A 25,473-nucleotide genomic window follows, 5' to 3' on the forward strand; every position below is an offset into this window, starting at 1 on the left:
CCAGCTGCCTCCCAGGGTGTGCTTCTGCCTCTGCTTGGAGTACCCTGCCCCCCACCCTTCCTGGCAAGACCCTGCTCATCTTTCAGGGTCCTCTCCGCTGAGAAGTCTTCTTGACTTCCTCTAAGATAAGGGAGTTGTGGGGCCCTGTCTTTGTGTTCCCAGGGTTCTGTCCATTGTTCTATTAAAACTTTTCTTTCATTTAATTTGCCACTTGGTAGAGGGATGGTTGCTCTGTCTTCCTTGTGCAAAATTCAGTGATACACTAATCCTCTCTTAACCTCTTAAATCATTTTGACTTTCACAGAGGGATAGTGTCTAGAGAGGGTTTTTGTTGTACTAAGTTATTGGTTCCAAAGGATTCATTTTAAGAGAAGTAAAGAACTATTATAGTGTGCTGCTTACTGAGACAAAATCGGCTTCTCATATAAGCCCAAAGGTTTTGTTACGTTGGGTTTTACCATCAAAATTAAAGATGATGATTGGTTCACTAATGTGTTTTACCTTCACAGTGTGCCTGTAGACCTGTAGTAAAAGAAGGCTAATTATGTTTCCCAACGTCTTTTATTTCCAACTGTAAGCTAAGCCTATCCCTTTTCTTTTTGTTTTTCTTTTTTTCTTTTTTTTTTTTTTTGAGACGGAGTCTCGCTCTGTTGCCCAGGCTGGAGTGCAGTGGCCGCATCTCAGCTCACTGCAAGGTCCGCCTCCCGGGTTTACGCCATTCTCCTGCCTCAGCCTCCCGAGTAGCTGGGACTACAGGCACCCGCCACCTCGCCCGGCTAGTTTTTTTGTATTTTTTAGTAGAGACGGGGTTTCACCATGTTAGCCAGGATGGTGTCGATCTCCTGACCTCGTGATCCGCCCGTCTCAGCCTCCCAAAGTGCTGGGATTACAGGCGTGAGCCACCGCGCCCGGCCTCTTTTTCTTTTTTTTTCCTTTTTTTTAAAATTTGAAACTGAGTCTCACTCTCACCCAGGCTGGAGTGCAGTGGCACGATCTCAGCTCACTGCAAGCTCGGCCTCCCGGGTTCACGCCATTCTCTTGCCTCAGCCTTCCGAGTGCACCACACCCGGCTAATTTTTTTCTGTATTTTTAGTAGAGACGGGGTTTCACCATGTTAGCCAGGATGGTCTCGATCTCCTGACCTCGTGATCCGCCCACCTCAGCCTCCCAAAGTGCTGGGATTACAGGCGTGAGCCACCGCGCCCAGCCAACCTATCCCATATTTTTAAAGAAGAGTGGATCACGTAGTTATCCATTTTAGCTAAATGGGTAACTATAACATTCTTTAATGGAACTGTTGACAGAAGGATAATCAATAATTTTGCTAATTCATGCCACCCTCCTTTGTTGTATATTAGTAATATTTACATTGGGGCAACAAAATAGATCAATATTTCCATTAATATTTACTTAATAACAGCTATTAAAAGTTATTACTGTTTGCAGTAACACAGAAGCACTTACCTGATTCTTATGCCAGCTTCTATAGGGTAGGTAGTGACAGCTGGTTTTGCAGGTGAGGAAGATGAGATTTAGAGGTGAGGTGTGTCTGCCTGAGGGCAGGAGCTGGTAAAGGGCACTCCGGGCTCATGGGAGTCACGCTGTTTTTCTTTTTCTAGGACCACAAGGTTATGTCTAAGATATAAGTTACAACTCTCATGTAGCTCTTCCAAATACTTAGATACACAGCTTTGGGGAGTTTTCTCAGCCAAATGCTTTTCATTAGCCCTTCTCCTATTAACATTTAGGTCTTAGGGATTTATTTTCAAAATATGTATAGCTTGTATAAGCCATTCACCTAAGTTCTTAGAGCAGACATTCTGCCTCTTGATCTTTAGAAAATACCTAGGAGTATTTTGTTAACAGTGCTCATTTCAACTGAAAGGCTTCATTTTAAAATTTAATTTAATTTAATTTTTTAATTATTTTTTGAGACAGACTCTTGCTCTGTGTCTCCCAGGCTGGAGTGCAGTGGTGTGATCTTGACTCGTTGCAACGTCTGCCTCCTGGGTTCAAGTGATTCTCGTGCTTCAGCCACCCAAGTAGCTGGGATTACAGGCGTGTACCACCACCCCTGGCTAATTTTTGTATTTTTAGTAGAGATAGGGTTTCAAACTCTTGGCCTCAAGCAGTCTACCTGCCTTGGGCTCCCAAGATGCAGGGACTACAGGTGTGAACCACTGTGCCTGACTTTTTAGGCTTTCTTTAAAATGGCATCTTTTGGCCAGATGTGGTGGTAATGCCAGCACTTCTGGAGGCTGAGGCTGGAGGATTGCTTGAGCCCAGGAATTGGAGATAAGCCTGGGCAACATAGGGAGACCCTCTGTCTGCCAAAAAATTAAAAACAAAAAACAAACACAAAAAAACCCCCTAGGTGTTACGGTGTACCCCTGTGGTCCCAGCTACTTGGGAAGCTGAGGTGGAAGGATTGCTTGAGCCCAGGAGGTTGAGGCTGCATTGAGCCATGATTGTGCTGCAGCACTCTAGCCTGGATGACAGAGTGAGACCATGTCTAAAAATCAATTAAATAAAATGACATCTTTGTAGAAGTGAATTTTACCCAGGTACCAAGCCCCTGCCTGTCCCTCCCAACTCCCTTCCCTGCCTCCCAGCACCCCCATCTGTTTTGGTTCTGCTGTTGCCATTCTCTGGCTTTGGGGACTTGCTGAAGCCCCACTGTCCCCATCTTCCAGCTGTACCCCTTCTCTCTGCTTCCCTGCTTGTCTTATTCTTTACAGGGCTGCCTGGGATTTCACATTCCTAAAGTTTTTGGGTTTGTTTTTGGATCATGCCAATATCAGTTCTTTTGAGAAGGGAGAAAGGGTATTTTGCATTTTCCTTTTAATCATCAGTGAGTAGCCACAAAGGATGTGTCTTTCCCTCCTGTGCTGTGTTTACTGTGTACTCCCTCGGTGCATGAATTATTTCATGGCACCAGTGGAGCATGTTTTATTCTCTTTCCTGTTTGTGGCTTGCACCTCCTGAACACTGCTATCATTCATGGTCCAGCTTGGTTTTCTTTTTCACTGTTTCTATCACAGAACATCCTGAAGACCAATGGTGTCAGTCATAGGATCCAAAACAGCTGGTTCCTAGGCCCTGCCTCATGCTCTGTGGCTTGGGCTTGTCTTTTCTTCCAGAATAAGTGGGTAACTTCTTCCTGCTTTTTTTCTCTTTTCTTCGTAAATGGGAGGAAAAGTGTCGAGTATGGAGACTGCCCTTTCATTTGAAGGAAATTCACAGTTCCAGCTCTGTAGCGTGGCGTCTCTTAACTAGTGGTCAACACTGGCTGTGGAAGGGGGTCCAGATGGCAAAGTGAAGCAGATTCTTTCCTCCTGTCTGCAGTTTGATTGCAGTATGAAGTTCAGCTTGCTTCAGTCTATGTCTTCATGTTCTTCCACTAGGTACTGAATTTTGTGATCTGTTGGAAATAACAAGTAAATAGATGCCTAACACTTTATACAGATTGAGTATCTCTAATCCAAAAATCCAAAATCCAAAATGCTCCAAAAGTTTCAGCTTTTGGAGCACTGACATGATACCACAAGTGGAAAATTCCACACCTCACCTCATGTGACGGGTCATAGTCAAAACTCAGGCACACGACCCACAGTTAATTTAGTGTCCCCAAGGGAAAAAAGACCCTCCTGGCCCCCTTCAGATGTGATGTGTCTTTTCCACACATGCCCAGATTCCCTCAAACACCTCCACAAAGGGTAATAAAATGGTTCATTGTACACAAACTTTGTTTCACGCACAAGATTATTAAAAATATTATATAAAATGAGCTTTCAGAGAAGTGAGAAGAGAAATGAGAGGTAGGGAGGGAGGAGTTGGGGGACAGTTGGGGGAATAGTTGAAGGTAAGGTGTTTAGGCCAAGCTCTGAGGAGGTTACGTTTGAGTGGAGACTCACATGGTGAGAGAATGGGGCAACCTCCTGAAGGAGCAGAAGCACTGTGGGCAGCAGGGTATGAGCAGAGGAGGAGCTCAGTGTGTTGGAGGTTGGCGACTCCTGTGGAGTCTTGTGGGATGGTGTTGGGACAGGGATGGACCGTGGGGAGGCTGGATCATGGGGAATATGTTGCTTTAGGCCAAGCTGGAGATGATGGTGGCTCAGATCAGAGCTAAAGTAGTGGAGACACACGGACACTGAATGAATGATGAAGTTCACTCATTCTGCATGTGTCCCATGTGATGCATCCAAGTAGTGTTTTAGGCACACCAAGTACTGTTTTAGCACACCAAGTACTGTTTTAGGCACTGGGGATATAATAGTGAACCAACTGGAGCTGCCATTGTGTTGGTAGTGATGAGAGAGACCATGAGAAGAAAGGCCAGAGCCATGTCCTGCAGAGAGTGGTGTACTTTGGGAGGGAAGTGTGTGGGGTTGTCGAGGAACAGTGTGCTGCTCAGGGAGGAATGAGGTGGGACGGCCTTGTGGGAAGAGCAACCAAGATTCTCATAGCCTTGGGAGCTTGAACCCTGAGGTCTATTGCTGGACTAAATATGTGAGGTGTGAGAGGAGAGAAGAATCAGGAATGACTCTTTGATTTTTAACATGAGCAACTCAGAGAATGAGAGTACTAGAGTTTAGAAGCTTGGAAGGTGGATTTTGTGGGGGAATGAATGAGTTATTAGACACCTCAGTGGATATACTCAGATGGATATATACATTAGAGCTCAGAAGAGTCTGGACTAGTGACATGAATTTGATCATCATCTAGAGTATGAGTGGCACAGGAAGCCACTTGTGTGGATGAGGTGACAGAGGAAATGGTTGAGGATAGCAACCAACATTTAGAGGCAAGGTAGAAGGCAGAGCAGTGTGGAATCAGGGAAGCCGAGAGCTTCCCTCAGCACAGTGGCACGAAGCTTGGACACCACCTCTTGTCTGTCCTGCTTAATTCCATTCACATCTAGAGTGGACTTGCTGTGTGCACACCGCTGACCACCTGCCTCATGTGACAATTGTTCCTCATGGATCTTAGCCCCTTGCCTTTACCATGAGCCTCCTCAGAGGTCAGGGCACTGCCTGTTAGCATTTCTCATGGTGTCATACACGTTGGGTGCTTCCCAAATTAATTACATCCATCAGAAAACTTCACTCTATCTGAGAAGCTTTAATGGTGGACTTGGGGATTATTAAATCCTAAAAAAGGTTATAACAAAAAGTTTTCTTGGTGTGTGTCTGTGCCTAGAATTTAGAAAATAAGTCATCCAGTACTGAGGCCATTTTATGAAAAGCCTTTAAAATCTACAAATGCATTGGCCCAGCAATTCTACTTCTAGGGATTTATCCTAAGAAAATAGTCTTGGGTATCTGCCAAGAATGTTCACTGGAGTGTTGTTTATAATGTGCAAAACAGGAGCTAACCTAAATGTCCAACAATAAGGGATTGGTTAAAAAAAAAAAAAAAAGCCTCATGGTGTGTATTCATACCCTGGAATTACTGTCCCCTTAAAATGATGTTGTAGAAGGACATGTATTGACTTAGTAGAATGTTAAGTGAAGGAAGTGTGTTTACAAATGTCATATTTTTGTCTGATTTCACTTGCCTTCATTTATAGAGAGTGGATAATTGGCATAGTGTTAACATTGTTTATCTTGGAATATTGAGATCGTTGATGATTTTTACTGTTTTTTTTTGTTGTTGTTGTTATTACCTCTAAACTCTCTGTAGGAAGCATGCTTTCTTGATCAATAAAACTCTTAAAGTTGGAATTTATGCTTCTTTTATTCATAAAAAAATCATGTTTTTAATCTTAGGTTATCCTTTATGTTTACATTAATGCAGATATGGGGAGAACACAGTCTACCCGGCTCATGTCGAATATGCGTTTTGGAGTCCCCACTTTCCAGGTCACAGTGACAGTTTTCCAGTATAGAGTAGACTGATTGCCCTGTACCCTTCAGGCAGGGTGCAGTAGTAAGTTATTGATAGTTGGCTGCTGAGCTGTTGCTCAGGCCTTGGCAACTGACACTCTGCAGAAGGGACCAGGAGTGTGCAGTGGTGGAGTCGGGCTGGCCTGGGTTGCAGATTTAACTTTCGCCTGTCCCTCTGTGTGCCCCTGGGCTGTAAGTTTTAGTTTGCAAGGTTGACGGGGATGGCCTCTCCCATAGTCGGTTGGTGTGTGCTGCACAGTCTGGCCCAGAATGAATGCCAGCTAACTGGTTAGCCACCTAGACTGTCAGTCTGCAACCCACAGCTTTGCCGTGAATGATTGAACCTTATTTCTTTTTTCTTTTTTTTTGAGACGGAGTCTCGCTCTGTCACCCAGGCTGGAGTGCAGTGGCGCAATCTCAGCTCACTGCAGGCTCCGCCTCCCGGGTTCACGCCATTCTTCTGCCTCAGCCTCCCGAGTAGCTGGGACTACAGGTGCCCGCCACCATGCCCGGCTAATTTTTTGTATTTTTAGTAGAGATGGGATTTCACTGTGTTAACCAGGATGGTCTCAATCTCCTGACCTCGTGATCCGCCCGCCTCGGCCTCCTAAAGTGCTGGGATTACAGGCGTGAGCCACCACACCTGGCCAAACCTTATTTCTTTAATAATAATACAGGATTCCTAAAAACCAACTGTATTATTGTTGGAAAAATAGTTTTAAAAATTATTTTCTTTTAACTGAGACGTTTACCCTCTTGTCTCCCTTCAGTCTGTGGGCCGGGCATCGACATCCGCAACGACTATCAGCAGCTGAAGCGCCTGGAGAACTGCACGGTGATCGAGGGCTACCTCCACATCCTGCTCATCTCCAAGGCCGAGGACTACCGCAGCTACCGCTTCCCCAAGCTCACGGTCATCACCGAGTACTTGCTGTTGTTCCGAGTGGCTGGCCTAGAGAGCCTCGGAGACCTGTTCCCCAACCTCACGGTAATCCGCGGCTGGAAACTCTTCTACAACTACGCCCTGGTCATCTTTGAGATGACCAATCTCAAGGATATTGGGCTTTACAACCTGAGGAACATTACTCGGGGGGCCATCAGGATTGAGAAAAATGCTGACCTCTGTTACCTCTCCACTGTGGACTGGTCCCTGATCCTGGATGCAGTGTCCAATAACTACATTGTGGGGAATAAGCCCCCAAAGGAATGCGGGGACCTGTGTCCGGGGACCATGGAGGAGAAGCCGATGTGCGAGAAGACCACCATCAACAATGAGTACAACTACCGCTGCTGGACCACAAACCGCTGCCAGAAAAGTAAGAATGATGCTGACTGCTGCTTTCTCTATGCTTCTCTCTCTTCTCTCCTTCTCCTCCTTGACCTCCCTTCTCTTCTGAATGCACGAGTTCCACTGGGCAGGGTGCAGTCGTGTTGCATTTAGGACGTGGCACGCCTGCTGTGCGGAAGTGGTTCCCAGCGGGGGTCTTGGTTGGCTTTCCTTTGCATCTGGGACTCTTGGATTGCGGGACTGTGGCATGGCTGGAGGCCATCATGGCTACTGTCAAGACTATTCAAATCACATGTTAGAAATAATCCACCACACTCCTGGGCTAGAAACTTGCTGACCTTCAGCTTTGAATTCCTGATGAGAAAAGGTGACCTGGTGTGCTTGGAAGTCCCTGAGCCTTGACAGCTGGGGGCTGCTTATGTGTCAGCTCTTTCATCCTTTGTGCAAAGTGATATTTTTTGTTCTGCATGACTTCCTTAGTTTGAATGGACTTGGAATATGGTTAACTAAAGGGAAAGTAAAGCACTCACTCATATCCTATGAAAGCAGTCCTTGGGTCCTAGTGATGATGTTATGATGCTCAGGTGTCCTGGTTATGTCAGAGCACCTGGCCCAGGTGGGAGACCTCTGGACCCATTTCCACAAGTCCCAGGTTCAAGCTGTACTTGCAGTTAGCTGTGTAGCAGGGTGCATTTTTAAATCTCTGGGATTCTGTTTTCGTTCTTTTATACCTGTTTACTGAACAGTTGTGAAAATCTTAAGAATTCACAAGTGAAGGAAGTTTGGAAAGTGTTTATTGCTGTGGGGGTCAGAGAGTGGTATTTTGAAGTTCTTGTATATTTATCTGCAATATGCTTATTTTCCCGTGAGAATAACTGAGCTCTTGCCTTAATGTGATCAATTCCTTGAGACCCAGGCTGTTTGGTATTAAAATGTGACGCTGAGCCTTCACCTTATTGCATTCAGCAATATTTACATATATTGGCTAGGAAGCTTTTCCTCACTAGTTGGAAGTCAATGTGTTAGCTATAAATAGCTATTATTTAAGTGTTGGCCCAGTTAAATATGCAAGGAACCCATGTTCTACAGTTACAAAGAGCCAAGAAACCCCAAATTGTTAGACTTGCCTAAAATAAATAAAAGGTGAGACCCCACGGAGGTGAAGTGTGTAAAATAAAGGCCAGACCTCAGAGGTAGCCCTTACTTCAGTTCCCCTTCAGCCAGACCCGAGGAAGGAAAAGGATCTGTGTACCCTGATCTGCCACACACTTTTATACTCTGCAGAATTGGATCAGTGTGTATGTGAACATTGATTAGTAAGGGCAGGGGTCCCACTGGCTGCAGCCAGTACCTCGTAGAGCTCTGAGAATGCAGTCAGGCCACTTTAAGGTTGGCCAGAGTTGGAGGGAGATCTTATGGTAAAGTCACTTGTGTGATTGATTAAAACTGCCTTATCATAAGTTACCCACTGGTTTGAGAAAACAACAAAATAATGTTTTTTAAATAACCTTGACATTTAAAACTTTTATCTGAAAAGTAAAAGGTGTTATCAAGGGAGGCAGTATGCAGTAGAAGAGAGATGTTGAACGTAGTGATGAGGGCCAGGAATGACCTTGGATGAGCCAGCCCCTCTGGGCTGTAGTTGGGCTTTTATAGACTATTTCTAGGGCAGTCGGTACATCCCTTAGCGGTGATCATATATGGGCATGAGGATGTTTTGAAAACTCATAAGCTCTTTACAGAAGGGACGTGCCGTATGAAATGTCATTAAGTGGGGAGTTGTTCAGGAACTAGGTAGGGCTTGCCATGGGTTTTCGGCTGTTTCTGATCAGCTACTTATTGAAGACCCCTGGAATAGGGGTGAGGCCTGCATTCTGGATCCAAGTCTAAGAGGGGCAACTAGAAATGAGCAAGTTATTTAAATTGTCTGGGCTTCGGTTTCTTCATATGTGGAATGGGGTAAGGCCTGCCTTCCTCATAGGGCTGTTGGAAGATGAAAAGGATAAAGGAGAAGCACTGTGGAAAGGTAATGATGGTTAGAAGTTGGGCTCTGCTGGTGACAGACAGAGCCTTGATAACACCTGTTGGTTGGTCACCTGCTTCCCCAAGGCCATGTCCTGCAGCCTTCTTGACCATCCCAGCCCTGCTGATGTTCGTTGTGATTTCACAATGGAGTACTTACATAAAATTCATAACTGCTTTCAGGGAAATTTACTTCCCTTCTTCCTGTCCTGAAAACTCAGGCATGGGCATATTTCCTGGAGATTTTCTAGTTGAATCAGAACTTTCTCTTGGTTTGCATAGATTCCATTTAGACCTGCATTGTCCAGTGTGGTAGCGGCTTATTGAGTAAGCCACATGGCTTATTGAGTACTTGAACTGTGGCTTGTCCAAATTGGGACTGCTTTAGGTGTAAAATATACACTAGATTTCCAAAACATATAGGAAAAACCCTGTACACCATTTCATTAATAATTTCTATGTTGATTACATGTTGAAATATAACATTTTGGATATATTAAAGTAAAATGTGTTCTTAAAATAAATTTCAGCTGCCTGTTTCTTTTTAATTCTATTTTTTTTTTTTTTTTTTGAGATGGAATTTCGTTCTTGTCATCCAGGCTGGAGTGCAGTGGCACGATCTCGGCTCACTGCAACCTCTGCCTCCTGGGTTCAAGTGATTCTCCTGCCTCAGCCTCCTGAGTAGCTTGAATTATAAGCATGTGCCACCATGCCCATCTAATTTTTGTATTTTTACTAGAGAGGGGTTTCACCACCATGTTGGCCAGGCTGGTCTCAAACTCCTGATCTCCGATGATCCGCCTGCCTCAACCTCCCAAAGTACTGGGTTTACAGGCGTGAGCCACCATGCCTGACTCTTTTTAATTCTTAATGTGGCTACTTGAAAATTTGAAATTACAGATGTGACTTGCATTCTGTGTTGGTAAGCTGCTTTAGAGCATTTCTTTTAACAGCAGGAGTTCTTCCCCTCATCAGCTTTTTGGCTGAGTGGTCACTGCAGTGCTGACAGCCTGCACCTCTCCAGCCAGAACCCTTAGGAATCATTTGGGGAGCTCCGTGTACGACATTGAGAGTCCAGGCAGAATGGCTACCTTGAGTTCAACATAAGTGTTAAGATGGCCATTCGAAAAGAAGAGTCCCATTCAGTTAATCTTCCGTTGGCTGGCTGTAGAACTAAGGAGAACATCTGGAGAAACATGTCAAGGGTGTGTGTGAAATCGTTGAGCCTACTTGATTTTGTCATGCTGATGCACAATTTTCACTTGGCACTGTCCTTTAAACTCCTTCTGTGCCATGACTCTGCAGTGCCTGGCAGCATAGTAGACTCTACTCCCACTATGGACGTGATCCCTCTGTGGTTTCTCTGCACATTTCTGTATTTCTCAGTTCTTTTTGGATTTGGGAGTGGATTTTATACATTTTTGAGTCATTCCTAAAGGGCGATTGACCCTTAAAGAACTGTGTACAGCGCTTTCCTTTCAGTAAGAACATAGTTGTGTGCCATCCCCTGACATGTGGTGTGGTTGATTCCTCTTCCCTTGTCTTCTGACACCACCCTCTTATGAGTCTCTTCCTGCCCCCACAGCTGCTGCTTCTCTGTCTCCCTTCCCTCAGTCTGGCTGTTAATGGTGGTCCCCTGACATAGTCCATTCAGGCTGCTGTAACAAAATCCCATACCCTGAGTGGCTTACACACAACAGAAATACTGCTCACAGTTCTGGAGGCTGGAAGTCCAAGTTCAAGGTGCTTACCAGATTAACTGTCTGGGGAGGGCCCACGCTCTGGTTCACAGACAGCACCTTTTCACTGTCTTCGCATGTTGGAAGGGGTGAGGGTTTTTTTTTTCTGGCCTCTTTTTTAAAGGGCACTAATCCCATTTGTGAGGGCTCCACCCTCATGACCTAATCACCTCCCAGAGCCATCACATTGGGGATTAGGTTTCAACATAAGAATTTTGAGGGGACGTAAACATTCAGATCATAGCATGGCTGGAGTTCTATCCTGGGCTCTCTTTTCACTTTCCTTGTTCTCATCTCATCCACTGATAACTTCATTGCCTCCTGTTTCCACCTAAACATCCAAATATCTCCAGCCCAGAACCCTTTTGAGCCCAGGACCTGTCATTCATGTCAGACCACCATGAGCATTTCACTACAGCATCTGATGGTCTTCCCTGTTTCCTCACTTTTGCCTATTTTTTTTCTTTTCTGTTCCCTCTTCAGTGGGCCACACTCTTGTTTCCCTGATTCTTATGTCAGGAATGTGAGTGTCCTTTGGACACTTCCTTCTCCAGTTGCACACCAGGCCTTTTCCCTCCTGAATGGAATGGAAATGCTGCTTCAGCTGCCCTCCTCTGCTCCTCCCCCTTACTGCATTGACATAGCCTCTCTCTGCTTTGTGCCCTGTGGTTCCACCGAGCACTGGGGAGCTTTCCAGTATGCATTTTTTTTTTTTTGAAGAAAGAGTCTCGCTCTGTCACCCAGGCTGGAATGCAGTAGTGCGATCTTGGCTCATTGCAACTTCCGGCTCCCAGGTTCAAGTGATTCTACTGCCTTAGCCTCCTGGATTACCGCGCCACCACACCCAGCTAATTTTTGTATTTTTAGTAGAGACGGTGTTTCACCATGTTGACCAGGCTGGTCTCGAACTCCTGACCTCAGGCGATCCACCTGTCTTGGCCTCCCGGTGTGCTGGGATTACAGGCATGAGCCACTGCGCCCGGCCATCCAGTGTGCACTTTGGACTGATGTGCTTCCCTACCTGAAATCCTGTAGCAAGTCCCTATAGGATAGGCATGTGGTACAGCGTGAAGCTCCTGAGTGGTCAACAGCTACCCCATGACAACATGCCACACTCCATGTGCCACCCTCCCGCCTGCCTGCCGAGTCCTTGGCCCCCGTGGTACTCTTCCGTGCTGACCAGCCGGCACGGCTCACCTGGCCGAACTCTAGCCTTGCCTTTTCCTCTCAAGGATGTAAGGGCTCTGCAGATTTCAGGAGGCCTGTCTCCCAGCACCTGACGGGACACTTTGTGCCCCACTGTAAATTCTGGGTGTATCCTCCAGTGTATGCTGTCACCCCAAGGGCAAGCACTACGTCTGCTTTGTGAACGGTTCATTGTTAGGAAGATACATTTTCCCCTTGAGCGAGAGTAGCATATTGTGGCAGTCTTCAGTGAGCCAGTTGTGCCAGGATTATGAAATGCAGATGTTTACCATGTCATTGTTGCTGTCATTGCTGCTGAGGAGTACTGACCAAAATCATCTGCAACTCTTAGTTGAAAGAGAGGACCACTGTGGTGGGTAGCTCTTTTCTTTCCTGCCATTGTCGGGATGATTACAGGTCAAAGATGATGGAGTAGTATGGAAATTGTCTGAAAGGTTGAAGCTTGGCGCGTGAAGCCATTCATGACTTTGTAAGGCAGTTATGCTGAAGGCCAGTTCTGTGCTGGGAGGGACAGAGGTGAATCCTCCTGAGTGCCTGTGGTTTTCTTATTTCCCGGTGAATTTGCCTAAGTGCCTGTTGTTTGCTTGCCATGGAGCCTTTCTGGTATTTCATTTCAGGTGCAGATGCCCACCTTCCCACAAAAAACCCCCAACAAAACCTAAGACCTTACTGCAACCAAGTCTCCAAGTACTTTTTAACCCATTGGGATGAATAGCCTGTGGTCTACTCAGGTCACCCTGAGTGCGTGTGAGAAGGCCTGGGCTTTGCCAGGAAATCCGGGAAGGCAGGGCCGGGCTGTGTTGGAACCTGGCTTAGCTGTTGGGGCAGCCTCATTTCAATTAGAAGGGCATTGACTGGGAGCAGCAGTCCTGGAGTTTGTTGCATTTCCTGTTGCCCTCAAAATGAGAAACCAGGAAAATAGCAGATTGGAGCCTTTGAGAAGGCAGTAAATGGCTGTTTTTATTGACAAAAGGAAAACATTTTACTGCCATCTCACTGATGGCATCTCACTGACTTAAAATGAAGGCAGGTTGTAGTTTAAAAAAAAAAGTACTTTTTCCTCCCTACATATTTTTATATTCTTGTTTATCAGCCACTGCTCATAAGGGCAGTGTTGTCTTGTGGAGTAGAGGCACTGTCTTTCCCTCATTTTCCTGTGTAGGTTGGTATGGCTGACCTGCTGGATCAAGGTGGAGGACCTGTTTAAGAATGTGTAAATTTAAGGCTGGGAGCAGTGGCTCACACCTGTAATCCTAGCATTTTGGGAGGCTGAGGCAGGAGGATCGCTTGAGTTCAGGAGTTCAAGACTGGCTTGGGCAACATGGTGAGACCTTGTTCATATAAAAAAATTTAAATAATTAGCTGGTTGTAGAGGCGTGTGCCTGTAGTCCCAGCATTTTGGGAGGCTGAGATGGGAGGATCGCTTGAGCCTGGGGAGACGGTGGTTGCAGTGAGCTGTGGTTGTGCCGCTGCACTTCAGCCTGGGTGACAGAATGAAATCCTGTCTGGGAAAAAAAAAAAAAAGAATTTGTAACTTTAAGTTTTATGGCTAGCTTTGAGAAAGGAAAATAATAAAAAAAAGAATGTGTAAGTCACCTGCTGGATGGCGGGAAGAGGGACACATTGTCTTTGTAGTGAAACTTCACTCATGTGATGTGTAGTATTTCATCTTAACTTTTTTTTTTGAACTTAAGCTACTTGTGAAGAGCTGAGATGTTTCTGTTAAGCACCGTGTGGTCTGCGCCAGTCTCCTGCAGGCCATTGTTCCCCAGACTGCTAAGACCATCATGACACAGGCCTGCATTTTCAGGTGGACCCTTGGGAGGGGCTTGTGGACCCTGAAGGAGAAGGCAGCCAGGAGAGGGGTATCTGGCTTTGTGTTGTTGGTAGGAACTTGTCTCGGTTATCCTGGAAGGCCTCTGCTCTGGTCAGCTGCTCCCAGTGTGGGGGTGATCTTTATTTAGAAGGGGGTCACATGCCCCCAGGCCTCATTGCAATGCCTTTTTTAGTCAGGCGTGGAGCTCACATTTTGTTCTGCCTGTTTGCCGACCCCTGTTGCCAAGATGGTGAAGCAGTTTGTGTCCAAGTTCCCTGGGACCTGGCTTAGCCCACCTCCTTTCTTGGGACGTGTGCCTTGTGCCTCAAAGACTTTGCTTTTGGCTAATTGTCATGTAATGATGGTGTCACTATCCTGGGCCCCCTTCAGAAGTTTTTAATAGGGATCTCATCTAAGAGACCAAAAGCTTTCAGAATGACTGAGAGTGATTTTTGCAATGCCAGGTATTTGGAAAATATCTGGAGCCCCTTCAGCTCTCACCAGTTAAACCTATTTGTACAATCGTTCTGGTTTCTTCCTGTGCTTGAAAAGCCTCTTTGTTGTGTTAATACCTCTGTCTTGCTTTCCTCATGTGTATGCCAGTGTGACATTCTCGGCAGAGTGGGGATGACGTGGAGCGTGTGGGCCCGTGGTTAATCTTGTCCTGAATTGCCTTGCTCAACTTGCGTGTATAGGGTGGTTCAAAAGTTAAGTTTGGCTGGTGGTGAAGTTGGAAGCATCACTTAGAAACACGCCTCCTTTGGGCATATGGTGTGAATCAGGGACTCTGGCTATAAAAGGTGGGGTCTCTGAGCACCATCCTAGTTGCAGCGTTCCCCTGACTTGGAGGTAGCGAGAGACAGCCAAGGTGTTCGTTCCAGGGAGGCTGCTGGGTGGGAGATGGGATTTTTCTGTCTGTGGCACAGGCAGTATTAAGTAGAGCAGGCTGGTTAAATCACATTTTAAGTAAAAACCAAAGTGCACAGATGATCGGCAGAACTTCTGGGGGATAAGAAGCTGCTTTCCTTGAAGAAGTTCGCCTCCAAACCAGCGCCCATGGCTCGGCAGCCAGCATGGCAGCCCCAGGGGTGCATGGGACTTGGGCATATGAGGCTGGTGGGGGACAGGGACAGCTGGGTCCAGCATTGCCATTCCCAGGGATGGTTGCCACATCATCTGTCTGCCCTGTCCTTCCATTTCCTTTCTTTGAACTCGGGGGGCTTGCATCGGACTACCTGTGCCATTTCCTCAAACTCTAAAATTGAGTAAGTTACCGAGGGGTTTTCGTGGTCTGCGCTGAGAAGATTTCTTGCTTCCTGATCTGCCTGTGTGTTCGTGTTGCTTGCTGTCTCTCTCTTTCTCTCTCTCTCCTCTTTCATCCTAGTATATACAGGCGAGGTATGCAGCATTTAAAATGTTCGTAACTCATCAAATGGCACACTGATCATCATGTATAAGTTGGGAATCAGGGTTTAAGAAATTTAGAGATCATTTATATGGAAGAAAGAACCCCAAGTAGAAACCCAAAATCTAGACCATTCTGGGTTCTAGTTTATACCTGCCACTGGCTAACATATGGCTTTAAGCTGGATGTTATAATGAGAGCTGGAGTTTCGTCTGATTACACACAGCGTTGCTTTTCTGTCTTTGGAAAAATAGCTCACTGCAGAGCCCTGGTAACCGTTTGAACTGCATTGCGGGAGTAGGCAGAAGAACAGAACAGTCCTTGGAGCTTGGTAGGAGGTGTGAGGGCTTATGGGGGACAGTTGTCTTTTCAAGTCAAGGAGGAATAAGGGCTCTGGGGCCAGTGGAAAGGGCGAGTCTTAGACAGGGAAGGGTGACCATCCAGGTTAGATCACTTCTTCTGCAGGGTCAGCTTGGCGGCTGTTCTTAGGTTTTCAGGGTATCATGGGGCTGGCCAGGCCCTCACCCTTGATATCCCTGAGCATCTGTTTCTCACAATATTGTGGAGTCCGTGGGGGTAGAAGCTACCATCCTGTGCCTGCCCTCACCCTCAGTGTGACTGGTCTTCAGGATGTTTAGGTGGCCCCACACGTGGATGTACAGCTTTCCCCTGTTTGTTTTCCCCATGGCATATTAACAGTGAGATCTGCAAGAATACATAATTTTGTACAGAATGGGATGTATTTCTTTTAAACTACGTTCCTGAGTGGACAAGTGGTATCAGATGCAAAGGTTTAAGAACCGTCGATGCATTGAGATAGTGCCATCTGTTTGCCTCAGGTATCTGGTGCTAGGACAAAGCTGCCAGGCCTCACCTTCCTTCAGTGAGACAGGAATAGGACAGTATTTGGAAAGCATCTAACGGGTTTCCACGCACATAGTAGGTTTTTGGTAAATGGTGGCAGCTGCTGCTATTTTTTTTTTTTTTTTTTAATTGAACTATCTAAGAGTTGCATTCTGAGACCATCTAAAATTCTGAGTCTTAAGCTGGATTGAGTATGTATGTTCACTACCATATCTTAAATGGTCCTTCTGTATTGCTTTTCTAAATTGTAGAATTTCAGTTATCATAAATAGCAGGCCATACTGTAGGTGTGGTTCTTGCTAATTTGATTTGTACTGTTCAAATTCTTGTGTCTGTCCAGATAAACTGTATCTTTAAAGAACATTCAGTGAGGTACATATGTCTATATCGGGGTGCCAGTGGAGTCCCACTAGTTATATGTAATCTATTCATTTGATTCTCAAACTGAATTTATTCTGTTTGCAAGTTTGGTATTTGGGAGCATTTCAGAAATATCCACAGATTCTTGTATGATACTGACATTAAATACTATCTCTTTGAAATGCCTCTCTCTGTGTCCACGGAGAACATTAAAATGGTTAGAGTGGGCACAGTTATTGGTAAAGATAACAAAGATGGGCATTTTTATGACAACTTTAGGTCTCACATAGGTAGCCAACCATCTGCTCCAGGATGAAGCATGTGCCTGTTTATTCTCTTCTTTGGTAGCGCTAGCAGTATATGTGTGCGCACGTGCACGTGTGCGTGTGTGTTTGTGTATGTGCATACCACTTTATTCTCCCACCCAGCCTCTTCTCCTGTTTTGTTTAGTTTCATTTTCCTCCTCTCACCCCCATTGCAGGAAACAAACACTGGCTCTCTGTCCTCCCTTAGATCTTCCTTCCGTTCAAGGGGATCAGGTGGGTGGGAAAATGTTGTGCAGGAATGCCAGGCCTCTGCCCGAAGCCAGGCTTCTGTTTCATCTCATTATTGAACAGAAGTCGCTTTTTGTTTCTTTGCCTTGGTCACAAACAAGCACCCAGTCCTCTCTTCTTTCTTCCTGCCATTTTTCACAGAATCCATGTGGGATGGGAACAGAGGCAGCGTATTTAGGGACTGTCAGTTGCTTGATACCCATGGCCTTGTTTAGAGAAGCTGTACCCACTGCCCCAGTGTGGAGCTCCATCTAATTTGTTTTTGCAAGTCCTAATGAAGGGACCTGGATGAAGTTAGTGAGGTTGCTCTTCCTGGGGTTTATGCAGGGTGGCCCGTGGAGCTTAGCCACCCTTCATGCAGAAGGTGGGGCTGAGGGCAGCCAGTGTGACTGAGGCTGGCTGGCCCACCCTGAGCTGCTTATGCCCATGGGGCCCCTGGGGAGGAGGGCCCAGCTGCAGTGCGCATACATCTGCCCTTGGCAGCAGATCTGTGAACCCAGGCTGCCATTCTGGATTTCCGGATAGATGCAAAGTGCTTGGAGGGGTTTTAGCAGCTGCTGAGACCAGGAGTTGGGCTTAGTAGTAAAAAGGGGGAACAAAATAAAAGAAGATCAGGAGGCAAAGAGCCTACAGTACAAAAAAAGAAAGACGAAGGTTGATATTATTAGAAATACTTCCTGGGCAGCCTTAGTGTTTGGATTAGGATCCCCCCCCCCCACCTCCCAGAGGTATTAGTTGTAATACAGAGACAAATGGAAACTAGTCATATCCTTAGGTCCTAGAAAAGACCAGCTTTGTTCCTGGGGTGGTAACCTAGTACAATGTTTCCGTTCCTATTTCTTGACCTCTGAATGGCCCCTTCTGCTTTGCTAAGTGGATGATATTATTAGGTGCTTAGACTATTCTTCAGATAGAATGTAGGGATATATTTTTATTCTCTTCCTCAGTGAACTTGAAATGATTGGATTATTTTGTAATACGTCGATACTACTTTTAGAAGCTTTTGAATAACTGTGTCAAAGAAGCTTTAGAACAGGTTTTAAGCAAGGTTGCAGAGAAGGTACTGAGTGTGTTTTTCCACTCACAAGGAAAGACAGCAGCTGAATGCAGAAGTGTGTATCTGGTTCTAACTCTTTATCACTTCAGGGACTGTCCAGGCGGCACCATCCATTGGATCTCCTGCCCCTCCTCTTCCAACCCCCGCCTCATCCCTGGCCATTCTTTTGTGACCAGTAGTTGCTTATGAATGGAATTCTGAGAATGTATAATTTTCTCAGAAGAATACTTCTTTAGCTCACTAAATATTTCTTGTTTGCTGAGAGGAAAAAAAAAAGCTCTTTGGAAAAGTCATTGGATGCCAGAGATGGGTGATTAGGAGGGATGAACTTCTAGGTGTGCCTAGCAAAGCCGTTTCTATTGATAGGCAATTAATAAAACAGCCAAACTTGACCTAACAGACTGCCATTTTGAGAGGAATTTGTTTTGCAGGATTAGTTGGCTTCGAGGTATATTGGTGGCTGTGCAGTGATGACGGCTGTCGTGCCTCCTATGTCTTCTGCCCGTTGTGATGCAGGGTAAGTGCTTAGGCCTCAAACACAGGCTCCTTGAACTTCACATTCAATGCTTTAGGGTGAGGGGACTTGAGACCCTTGACTCGACTCCCACTGGAGTCCCACTGGAAAGTTTCTGTTGCTTATTTGGGTAACCCCAGCTCTATCTTGTTGGGCAGTAGTGTTATCCTAATTCTTGGAAATACTCAGAGTGTAGAATAAAGAGCTGATGAAAATGTGTAAGAAGGGAGTAAGTGGTTATTAGAGATAAATGGTGACTGGGATGATGCTCTGACCCCTTCAGCAAAAAATAAAAGGTGAATGGTTTATTATGAACTAGTTCAGATTCTGTTTTTGGAAACGAGCTTGGTTATACATAGTGCATTTGAAAAGCGTGAAGCATGGACTTTCAGATGCCAGCTCTTCAGCCTCCTGTAACTCCAGTCGCAAAATCCCTCCAGTGTATCTAAATAAATGCAGACTCATCAGTGCCTTACCATTATGAAGCTAGGCTGGAGAGGCAGGTGGCCTGGATAATCAAATGGCAAGAAGTATAGGGAGCAGCCCAGCGTCATGATCTGGGGGAATTTGCATGAAAATTGTGTACACTTAAGCACCATTGTTTATTGCCGAAAGCACGATCTGGCCTTTTCTACTGAATTTCCTTCCAGCTCTGAGATTCAGTGTTGAAGACAAGGTTGTTGGGGACCTCGGATAGATATGTTGGCCCTGGCTTTCAGTAAACACTACTAGAGACTGAAGACATGTTCTAGACTTGGAATTGTATGAAGCAGTCGAACTTTTTAGGATGGGTCCTACCCTTAGGGACTACCTACAAGACTAGATGTAGAAGAGGAGGCTGTGGACATCAAAAGGTGGCTGCAATTCGAAAGTTCCAGAAAGCTTACTAAGGGGTAACAGATGTAGGACAGGAAACTGGCGAAGCACCTCAGTGGTAGGGCGGAAAGAAGGAAAGTGGTTAGGGAAGGAGTTGAGGGCAGGAAATTCAGGTAGGATTGATGTTAAGTCTTATATCTTTGAAGTGACTTTCTCTGGTCTGGCTTTTGCTGTTACCAAAGTGAATTATTCATAAGTGCATATGAGAAACACTGATGTAACTCGATTATGTGGAATGAATTTAAATTCATTTAAGTCATTCTTTTAAACTAAAGTAAGCTTTCCCTCATCCAGAATCTGAGCAGCCCGATAGCCAAGCAAGAGTTTCCTTCTGCCATGGCCAGTGATTGATGTCTTCTTCTATGATGCCGCTGAAATGCTGGGGACTCTGAAGCGCTATTGGAATGATCAAAGCAAAATTAAAATACTTTCTCAGTGATTTGGGAGTTGGGTGCATTCTGCTGTGTTTTTCGGTTTTCAGCATCTGGGTTTGGTGTGCATGCATGGTGAGCTCCAGCTGGAGCAGACGTTACCTGCTGAGGCCACGCTCTTCATGGTTCCTCCTTAAGCATCACCCACTTGATCTTCCATGAAGCCTCCCAATTCTCCCTTACTGAGGACTCTCGCTTCCAAGTTGCTTTTGTGCTCATCCATTGCCGGGTTATTTGGTCAGTGATGATGGTTTCTCTGTACTTTTTATCAGTAGGTTCAGAGGACCTTGTTTACTCCTCATTTATCTCTCTCCCCAAACAGATGAGAAACCACTTGTGGGTTAGGACTCATGCTTTGTTTATAATGTTTGATTCTCCAATCTCGCAGCTAATGGGAGTCCCATGGCGAAGATACTCTGTAAAAATCCATCTCCCATGTGGGCTTAACCCCACTTAGTGTCTGAGTGGTTTGGTCCTCATAGTTCTCTTGGGGGAGGAGCAGGAGGAGGAAAGGGAGGAGGAGGAGGAGGAGGCGGTGGTGGCAATGGCAGTGGCAGCAGTGGTGGCATCTTGGACCAGAGTGAGAGCTCTTGGACCAGAGACAAAAGAGGTCTTCTCTCAGGGTAGTGCACCATGAGAGGGAGCACTTGTTTACATTTTGTGCCCTGGACACCAATCTTGCCTTTCTCTAGTGCTGGCCCTGAGAGGTGCAGGAATTTTATAAAGAGATTTATAGAACATTTTTGGATTACCAAATTGGTCCCTGGTTGTAGCTGGAATGAATAAACCAACTAAATAACAGTAGAGTTTGAGAGTAAGTGTGTGCTCTAGAGAATGTGTGCACATGTATGGTCTGGGTGAGTTCTTCACTTTGCTGACTTGTAAATTATTTGGGGTCCTGTGCTCCTCCCTACCATTCTTATTCATGTCAGTCCACCATCATTAAGGAAGTGAAAGTTAACACTTTGTATACGTATCACTTCCATAGAGAGGGAGACTGGTGAAGAGGTTTGAGTTATAAGTCACACCTAGGTTAGGTTTGTACGTGTCTTTGCAGGTTTCCTTGGCCAGTTTCCATCGGGTCCCTCAGCTACACAATTAATGTACTGCCGTTTTGTGCAAGTCTCATGATAGGCGGTATGAGATGATACAAACTAGGATTCTGTTGTGAGATAAGATAAAAACACTTGACACTAAAAAAAGAGAGAGACAGCTTATGCTGTGTGACGAGACACTATGACTTTTGCCAGAAGAGAAATAGAGGCAACAAGTGCTAGGAGCTCAGAGGAGGGTGAGTTCCACTTTTGGAACTTTGCATGGAAAGAATATTTGGGTCTGGTGAAATCGAGGCCTTTCATGAGGAATGTCCACACGTGCTCAGTACTGTTTGCCGAGCACTGTATACATGGCCCTTGACTCGTTGAATGAGTTGTACTGCAAAACTTTGCCAGGCATTTGGAATGTGAAGTATATTATTTTGTAAAGATGAGGTCTGAATGGGTGGTTTAGGTCCTAGGCCAGTGTCCCTCTGTCCCCCACCCCCATATGTGCCCTCAAGCCGGTTTGGCTTAGACATTATTTATCTCTGACTACTGTGTACAGCCTTAGTTCCATGGGGAGGAAAAGGCTTGATGAACTCGATCCTGGAAGGTTGGTGGCTCTGTTTTCTGATGGATGAGGTAGGAGTGGTGGGAAGCTGGTAGTTTCTACTTTTTGCCTGTTTAAAAAGCCCCCTGTGAGGCCTTAGCACTTACCAGATGTTCAGGATTGGGGAAACAAAGGAGCTGCCTTTGCAGAGGTCTGTGGGCATGCAGTGGGCGAGAGAGCAGGCACTGAGTGCCCCGAGCTTCCTGCCTGTGTGGGCAGGAGGATTCTAAGTGGAATCGGAGCATCTCCGCTTGGTGCTGGAGGAGGTGTGGAGTTGAAGGTGGGATTCTTCCTCTTGAAGCACTTGAATGAGTTTCTGTGTGGCTGAACAGAAACTGGTTCATCACTCATGTCATGATTTTTGTGAAGCGAGGACTTGGGGTCCAAGTCTAGGTTTTAGGTTCCTTCCTGTAACCCGTGGCCACTGAGAGAGAGTTTTATGATAAAAGGTCAGCAAAGTATCTGACAACATCTCACACTAGAATGGGCTTCGTACATGTTTAGTTCCCTCTCTTTTTATTCCGCGCCCCCACCAACCCCAACTTTTAAATCAGAAATGTGAGGGTGCTGATTGAAACTTTTTATAACTTTTCTTATTGAGAATTGTTCTCTGGAGTTGTCTCCAAGAACAAAGGAATTCCAGACGTTCTCCTTCTCTCCTTGTCTCTTCCGACCTCCAGTCAAAGAAAAACTCCGCATATGATCTTTGGCCCGGAGAAATATTAAATTTATGTTAAGTATGCAGACATGAATGGGCAAATGAAGGATTTGTGGCAAAGAAGATCTGCCGAAACAAATAAGTAATGTAAATGGGCAGAGGGAAATATTAAATTGATTGCATCTTTCAGCTCCTGGTACTTAACACAAAGATAAAGTAGTGGGAAAAGGTTGTCATTTGAAGTTAATGGAAAGATGAGGGAGTTTTGAAGCTAGCTGGGATTTTTCTGCCTGTTAATAGAGTGACTTGGATTACAGACTATAAAAATAAAGAGTAGGGCAGTTCCATTTAGTATGGATCATGATACTGATTGCTCTCTTAGCAACCTCTGTACCAAGGGAGGAGAAGCTAACATCCCCAGGCCTGGAAGATACTGGATACCAGCTCATTAAACTCTTGTCAGAAGCCTTCATTAGCATCATGGGAAGACTTGCTATATCTATATTATGAAGCCATTTAGATTTTTAAAAAAATGCATGTTCTTAACCTTTTTTGTTTATTAAGTGGGGCAGTAGATTAGGACTGAATGGATTTGATTCTCTCATTCTACATAGTATGCCTAGAAGCCAGAAGGTTTCCCAGAATTTGTATTATGGTAGTGAGGGCAAATTTAATTAGCAGATAGGAAAATCTTTGGAGCAGTTTAGGCCAATCCACTTAATTGTATCAGCAATTAATATTTTTGAGAAAATGGAAAGAAACAAATTTACATTTCTTGTGGGACTTTATTTTGTTATCCTTTAAGGTTATTGTAAATGAGGAGACTTTTGAACTCACAGACTAAATCTAACTACTGCAGATAATCATTAACTTTTTCTGTTGTGTGCCACCCTTCCCAGCCAGATTATTCCATTAGTATCACTTATGAACCAAGAACCTGTGAGCTTGCAAGATGCATTTTTAAGAAGGCTCAACTTTTTGACTTGTGTTAAAGAAAGTTCAGGTGTGAGTCCCAGAAACGAGTTTCATGGAGGGGAGAGGTTGTCTCTCTGGGTGGGTAATATAGGGGCCACTAGGGGCTCACTGTGGCTTTCTGGCACTGACAGTTACGGAGCAGGGGTTACTAAAGTGGGAGAAAGCAGCCAGTTCTCCAGTAGCCCCAGTGAGAGCTCTCATGGATCTGCCTATTTTCACTGGGGTAGGAGCCATCACCATCAGCCTTTCTGTGGCCCCCAGTGCCATTTTCTGATTAAGCTGAGACCTCTGTAATAGACACGTTGTCATTTTTTCTTGTATCTAAAAGTTTGCTTGACTGCAATGGGTCTCCAGCTCAGAGCAGGTCTGGCTAGAGAAAACAGGAGGTGATGACTGGAGCACTTTGCCCTTACAGAACATGCTCTGGTGTAAAAAGCGAGAGGATTTTCCTTGCAGTTACTGAAGGTACCTTGTGTACACAGAAAGAAGACAGAGGGAGTCCCAGATGCCTCCTTATCCCTCACAGCCGGATCCTTTAGACCTGTGCAGTGTCCGTGGATTTGGTTATTCAGTGATGTGCTGCCATTAAAATAAAGGCATCGGCCCTGGAATAGAGAAGTTCAGTGAGAACCTCTGTACTCCAAGAGCATTTTCTAGGAAATAACTTCACCTGCCCTATGTAATTCTCTGGAAGAATCACAGTGAGTTGGAAGGAAACTAAGACTTGGAAAAGGATTGGAGAGGTTAGCCCAGACCACACCAGGGCTCTGAAGGCCAAGCTGGGGTTAGAACCTGGGACACCCTCCAGCCCACTGTCTCCTATTCCCTGGCCATTTACTGCCCCACTCCTCTTTCCACTCTCAGGGGCTCTGGATCTAATGAGGGGATTAATGCAGTTTGCTGTACTAATACATTGCAAATGGTGCCAGCCTAAAGGTATTTTGGTGGTGGAATCAGAGCTACGGCATCTTATTAGGTCAGAATCTGTATCTCCTTTTCCAAGATTTTTACATGATTTAGTGTTTTCTGAATTGGGGTGGGGGGTGGGGGGAGAAAAAAAAAAACCCATGTCTAAATCCTAACATTTCATCCAATGTTGATGAAAGGGCTTTTTTTTTTCTTCTTTCTTTCTTTCTTTCTTTCTTAATCTGTGGTTAGAACCCTTCAGAAACTTTTAGAAGATCCCTCCTATGTTTTCAGGTTTTGCAAATTTGAACCCCAGTTCCTCCCATATTGCTTCTCTAACTCCTGGAATGAGGTAAACCTCTAGGCAGCCTGTTGACCCAACCCATGCATGCCAGTCTTCTTTGGGACTCCTAGATGTGGACCGTGGGGTGTATAGGGATCAGGTGGGAAATGAGGTATTTTGATCGAGATCTTTGTACCAGTGAACTGACCCCACTCCCCATCTGGATTCCTGTGGTGATTACCTTCTGTATTAGTCCATTTTCATGCTGCTGATAAAGACATACCCAAGACTGTGAAGAAAAAGAGGTTTTAATTGGACTTAGAGTTCCACATGGCTGGGGAGGCCTCAGAATCATGGCAGAAGCAAAAGCAGAAACCCCTGATAAACCCATCAGATCTCATGAGACTTATTCACTATCATGAGAATAACTCGGGAAAGACCGGCCCCCGTGATTCAGTTACCTCACCTAGGTCCTTCCCATAAGACATGAGAATTCTGGGAGATACAGTTCAAGTTGAGATTTGGGTGGGGACACAGCCAAATCATATCACCCTCTTAGCAAGGACTAAGTTCATGATCATGACTGGCATTCACTGAACAATGACTAGGTGCCAGGCACCTCGCCAGTATGCTTTAATCATTGTCACAATCTGTAGGGTGGATATGGATACTACTGTTCCATTTTTTGTGGAAGAGGAAATGGAGGCAAGAGACCTGGTTATAACTTGTGCAAGGTGCCATGCAGCTAAGCAGTCAGCCCAAATTCAGACCTGCTTTCCTGTGATTATGCTGCCCATTACTCTCCCGTCGTAGCCCACCTAATACTTCCTAGTGGGCTCCTGATGAACACATTCCCAGGGATGACTTAGTGGCTTGTCTTGCTCTGAAGAAGGCTAGGCACCATGTTAGATGAGTTCTTGAAGATGTCTTGCTCTAGTCGAGAGACTTTTTAGATCTTTGGAGTTTTTGCTCCCATCTACCTACTGC

At 45.3% G+C, this 25,473-nt stretch overlaps 1 protein-coding gene across 3 annotated transcripts in view; it reads left to right on the forward strand.

Annotated features, from left to right (window-relative positions):
* Positions 1-25,473, forward strand: part of IGF1R (insulin like growth factor 1 receptor) — a 319,076-nt gene that overhangs the window by 52,734 nt on the left and 240,869 nt on the right. For all 3 annotated transcript variants that reach the window (XM_005560575.5, XM_005560576.5, XM_073996803.1), the window contains exon 2: positions 6,656-7,201. In XM_005560575.5, coding sequence (XP_005560632.1) covers positions 6,656-7,201 — 546 coding nt within the window. The remainder of the gene's footprint in view (positions 1-6,655; positions 7,202-25,473) is intronic.

The sequence above is a fragment of the Macaca fascicularis genome, chromosome 7 (genome assembly GCF_037993035.2).
Source record: "Macaca fascicularis isolate 582-1 chromosome 7, T2T-MFA8v1.1".
Lineage (NCBI taxonomy): Eukaryota > Metazoa > Chordata > Mammalia > Primates > Cercopithecidae > Macaca > Macaca fascicularis.